Genomic DNA, 5,000 nt, shown 5'->3' with positions numbered 1-5,000 from the left:
CACCGAGGCTCCTGCGAAGACGAAAAGGATAGCAATTAACATACTTTCCCCGGCTGGCGACAAATGGTTCTCCCAAACGCTACAACTACGTCCTGAATGGAACACGCGAATGCTCAGCGAGACTCCTCCAACAAACATGTCTGCAACTGCCAGACTGATCACCAAGTACATGCTACGCTTGCGAAGACTGGGCTCTTTGAGATAAACAATGACTGCAAGGCCATTGACCGTTACTATGGCAATACCTATTGTGCAAAGTACTGTAAGCCAAGCAATGCACTCCGATGGAGATATTGTCGTTAATCGTCCTTCAAGCGTGTTATTTTGCTTATCCAAGGAATAGTTAGCCATCTTACTCGTTCATCTATAGAAAGAGAACACGAGAAAGTCTAAGACGTCTTATATTAAGCTTAATTAAGTAAGCAAGTACGAAGGCATCGGATACGAGAAGGTGAACTAAAAATTTACTAGGCGCTATTGTAATCATTTAGGCCCGGTTCAAACGTCGAACTTTTCATGCACCAAATCAAATTCCTATTTGGGTCGACCCAAATGAGTTTAATTCGACGTTGATTGAGACGTCGAATTAAATTGGTCGAATTAAATGTTACTCTTATGACGTTTTAAGTCCAACATGGCGGATGATGAGTCGAGGACTCGGCTGTCTCGATCATTTTACATGATATCTATGCTTAGCAGAATGAGAAGGCGCCGTCGTTTGTTACAAACGACCGTCATGAACCTGGTCTCAAGACGGAGGCACATTTTAAGCATTTGCATTCTCTTACTGGTCGCACTGATTCAACGAAACGATGTCGTAGAACCTATTCGCTCGTGTCGGCGGCTGTTAAGGAACAGTGGATGGTGGGACACTGTTTGGAAATACTACTCGGAAGCCAGATTCAAGAAAACATTCAGGGTAACTAGAGGGACATTTCTATATATTTTGAGTTGAATCAGACAACAACTGGAAAGACAAACTGTAACAGAAGATCCTATATACCCTGAGTTAAGACTTGCTATTTGCTTATACAGGTTAGGTAGGGGCGACTACTTTTACACCATTGCAGAAATGACAGGACTCGGGATTTCAACCGTATGCACTATTGTACGAGAGGTTTCACAAGCTATTATCGACTGCATGTGGGAAGAGAGTATTTCAAAGCACATGCCAAGATCTGAGGCAGAATTTAAGAAGAAGATAATAGACATGGACGAGATATGGCAATTTCCCTACTGCTGGGCCGGTATTGATGGCTGTCATATTCCTATGAAGTGTCCACCTAGGGGACTACAGTCCAGTAAGGAATATCATGATTTAAAAAATTTCTATTCCATAGTTCTAATAGCTATGGTTGACTCCCAGTATAGATTTGTGTGGGCCAGTTGTGGCTTTCCTGGAAATTCGCATGACGCTATAATATTTAAGTCCACTGATCTGTGGGCACGTATTGAAGAAGGTCGTTGCATACCAAACATTGGACAATCCGTGGATGGTGTGACGGTGCCACCCCTGATAGTGTTGGTCAGCGGTTACTCGCACGATCATACGTAGGGGAACGTCCATATAGAGCCGCCATATTGTATGTATTACTACGAATAAAGGAAGTTCTGTTACTAATACCGGCTCCCAGACTTGGTGTCAAAAGTGGGGAAACACAATGGCGAACCTTAAAAGACCGGAGCTCAAACTTGTGGGAAATGTGAGCGAAAATTTCAAAAACTTCGAGTTACGACTCAACGATTACTGCGTACAAGCCAATTACCGCGACCTCGCTAAAGATCCTGTTGCAGAACGAGCTGCTCATTACAAGAGTCCTCTACTAGAAATTTCAGCGTTACGATCTGCACTTCCAGATGAAGCTTTGTCCGTGGTCAGATACACAATCGAACCTCAAATTCCAGACGAAGATAAAAAGAAACGCTGGATTTGGATGGATAAACTACGAGTCCATTACACAGGCAGCACAGGAAGTTCACTCCTGACCGATCGATACAAGTTTTGGACCTCTTCACAAGGCCTTCACGAGTCCATTCAAGAGTGGGAAGTTAAGGTGAGACACGCTGGCAGCCTATGTGGCTATGGCGATCTTAGTGATGAACTTTGTAGAGACAAATTTATATTTGGGTTGAGTGAGGATAACATACGTACGGAGTTGCTTAAAATACATATAAAACCTGACAACTCTGAGAAGTCCCTGTCCGATGTAGTCGCCGAAGCGAGAGCTATTGAGTCCGCCAAGCAGACAAACAAGTTAATTGCAGATTCGTCCAAAGGAATCGACGAACATGTCCACTGGACAGGCCTTAGACACAGTCAGATGAAACTTCGCAGGGAGCCTGGTACCTGTTTTTGGTGTGGAGATCGGCGTGGTCCAGATCCATGGAAATTATGTCCAGCTAATGGAAAGACCTGCACCAGCTGTGGTGGAAATGACCATTTTGCCCGTGTCTGCCTAGAAGACCGCAAACTTCCAAGCCCCAGTATCAGACCCACTTGGAGACCACAAGGCAGGGGCCTTCAGCGCAGCCAGAAACGTGACCCACGTACAAACTTCCGACCAAGAGACCTGTATTACACCGAGATGTATGCCACAGCAGAGGACCACGCATCCTCCTATGACCAAGATCACGACTATATATACTCTTTGGGCACACAAGTTCACAGCATTGCATCCGTCGAGAAGTCAAAACGATATTTCACAAACCTATCACTTTCAGCGACGGGCCGGACCTTCAAGCAATTAAAGTTCCAAATAGACACTGCAGCAACCTGCAACACCATCGCTGCCAGCACCCTGCGCTCTTTCTTCCCAGACGCCAAAGTAAAGCACTCCCCCTACCGCCTACGCCCCTATGGAAACTCCAAGCCACTTCATCCTGTTGGTCAGGTGGAACTCTTGTGCGAAAAGAACAACAAGTTTGACACCCTTATCTTTCAAGTCCTGCCAGACTCCTGCATTGGCATCAAGCCAGCACTTCTGTCTGGCAGTGACAGCGAAAAACTGGGCATAATTAGAGTGCACGCGGACGAGACTCATTCCCTTCACTCACCAGCAGACCACAATGCGAGTACCAAACACTATGACCTTCCTGGCACACAACAGCGTACAGTACCATGCGAAAACCAGGTGAACCCTAAAGCATGCAACCATCTCCAGCAACTCCACGAGACCACAGCCAGCCCGTGCAATCCACCACCATCACCTTCGGCTCCAATTACTATTCCTTCAAACCACCGACTTCCCCCGCCAGGCCAGCTGCAACTTCAGGACATCACAAGCCAGTATGCTGACACATTCGAAGGCCTTGGCCGGCTTGGTCCACCTGTACACTTTCAGATTCATGACAGTGTCCAGCCCGTTCAGATGCCCGTGCATCGAATATCGGTAGCGAAAAGAGCAAAAGAGAAAGAAGCCTTAGACCGTTATGTGCAGGCAGGCGTCTTGGTCAAAGTACATGAACCAACCCCATGGTGTTCGAATGAATTAATAAGAGAGACACCCAAAAAATTCCGCGTATGCATCGATCTAAGCCAGACGGTAAATAAGGCCATCCAACGTCCGAAACATCAAATGCCCACGCTAAATGAACAGCTTCATATGCTTAGTGCAGCCAAGTGCTTCTCTCTAGTGGACGTTAAAGAAGGCTTCCTCCACATTCCCCTAGATGAGGAATCCTCATGGATGACAACCATGCATACCTCATACGGCAAATACAGGTGGCTCCGTCTCCCATTTGGTATTACTAGTGCGCCAGACGAGTTTCAAATGAAGTTGACATCTGCATTGGAAGGCCTGGATGGGATAATATGTATAGCCGATGATATCCTTGTGTATGGGGAGGGCAACACCTTCGAGGAAGCCCAGGCAGACCATGACCGAAGATTCATCGCCTTACTGGAACGTTGTGACCAAAAATCCATCAAGCTCAACGCGGGCAAACTGCGCTTTAAGCTTAAAGAGGTCAAGTTCATGGGCACAATTATCTCGGATAATGGTTTAAAACCTGACCCAGACAAAGAAGCGGCAATAACACAGATGGCCACACCGCAGAACAAACCAGCACTCCTTCGCTTCATAGGCATGGTTAACTATCTTTCGCCCTTCTGCCCCAACCTAAGCTCTGTGATTCAACCCTTACGCATGTTGACCCAGGACGCTGTACCATTTTCATGGTCCATGGCTGAAGAAAAAGCCTTCAACAAGGCCAAACAACTGATTTCGTCCGCCCCAGTCTTAGCCTATTATGATCTTCGGAAACCAGTTGTCCTCTAGACGGACGCTAGTGATAATGCTGTCGGCGGCGCCCTTTTACAGCCCAGTGATGACGGCAAACTACAACCAGTTGCCCTCACCTCGTCAAGCATGAATCCTACAGAAGAGCGCTACTCTCAGATCGAGAAAGAGTGCCTAGCAATCTGCAACTGCTTCGAAAAGTTTGACCAGTGGCTGTATGGCAAGACTGACATTGCAGTCTACACAGATCACCAGCCATTGGAAACCATTATGAAGAAATCACTGAACAAGGCACCAGCCCGCCTACAACGAATGCTTATGAGATTACAGCGTTACCAGTTCACAATAACGTACAAGAGAGGACCGACTCTCTACCTGGCAGACACACTCTCTCGCGCACCCCTCCCCCACCCCATCACAGCCCGAGTACGGGATTTTGATGTTTTCAGAATGGAGATGGAGTCCGATTACAACACACGGAATCCGAGACTAACGGAGATCACTGAAAACCAGCTACGTGAGGAAACTAGCAAGGACACCACACTGAACACCTTATACAACGTCATTGTCAAAGGGTGGCCAGCAGACAGAGCACGCATCCCCGAGTATCTGCGGCCCTACTGGACTTATAGGGACGAACTGTCAGTGAAAAATGGCATCATTTACAAAAGCGCCCAAGTTATGGTACCTCACTCGATGCAAAAGGACATGCTTCGCAAGATCCACGCCAACCACTTTGGTGGGGAATCGAACATACGTATG

General features: G+C 46.9%; 1 protein-coding gene and 1 pseudogene across 1 annotated transcript in view; both read left to right on the top strand.

Annotated features, from left to right (window-relative positions):
• Nucleotides 1–634: 634 nt before the first annotated feature.
• LOC137971748 (uncharacterized) overlaps nt 635–5,000 on the top strand; it is a 6,316-nt pseudogene continuing 1,950 nt past the window's right edge.
• The window catches only part of LOC137999930 (uncharacterized), a 4,267-nt gene continuing 1,201 nt past the window's right edge, over nt 1,935–5,000 (top strand). Inside the window, exon 1 of the mRNA XM_068845930.1 lies at nt 1,935–2,720. Coding sequence (XP_068702031.1) covers nt 1,935–2,720 — 786 coding nt within the window. The remainder of the gene's footprint in view (nt 2,721–5,000) is intronic.

Source organism: Montipora foliosa, chromosome 1, assembly GCF_036669935.1.
Source record: "Montipora foliosa isolate CH-2021 chromosome 1, ASM3666993v2, whole genome shotgun sequence".
Taxonomy (NCBI): domain Eukaryota; kingdom Metazoa; phylum Cnidaria; class Anthozoa; order Scleractinia; family Acroporidae; genus Montipora; species Montipora foliosa.
This window is presented reverse-complemented; position numbering and strand designations above follow the sequence as displayed.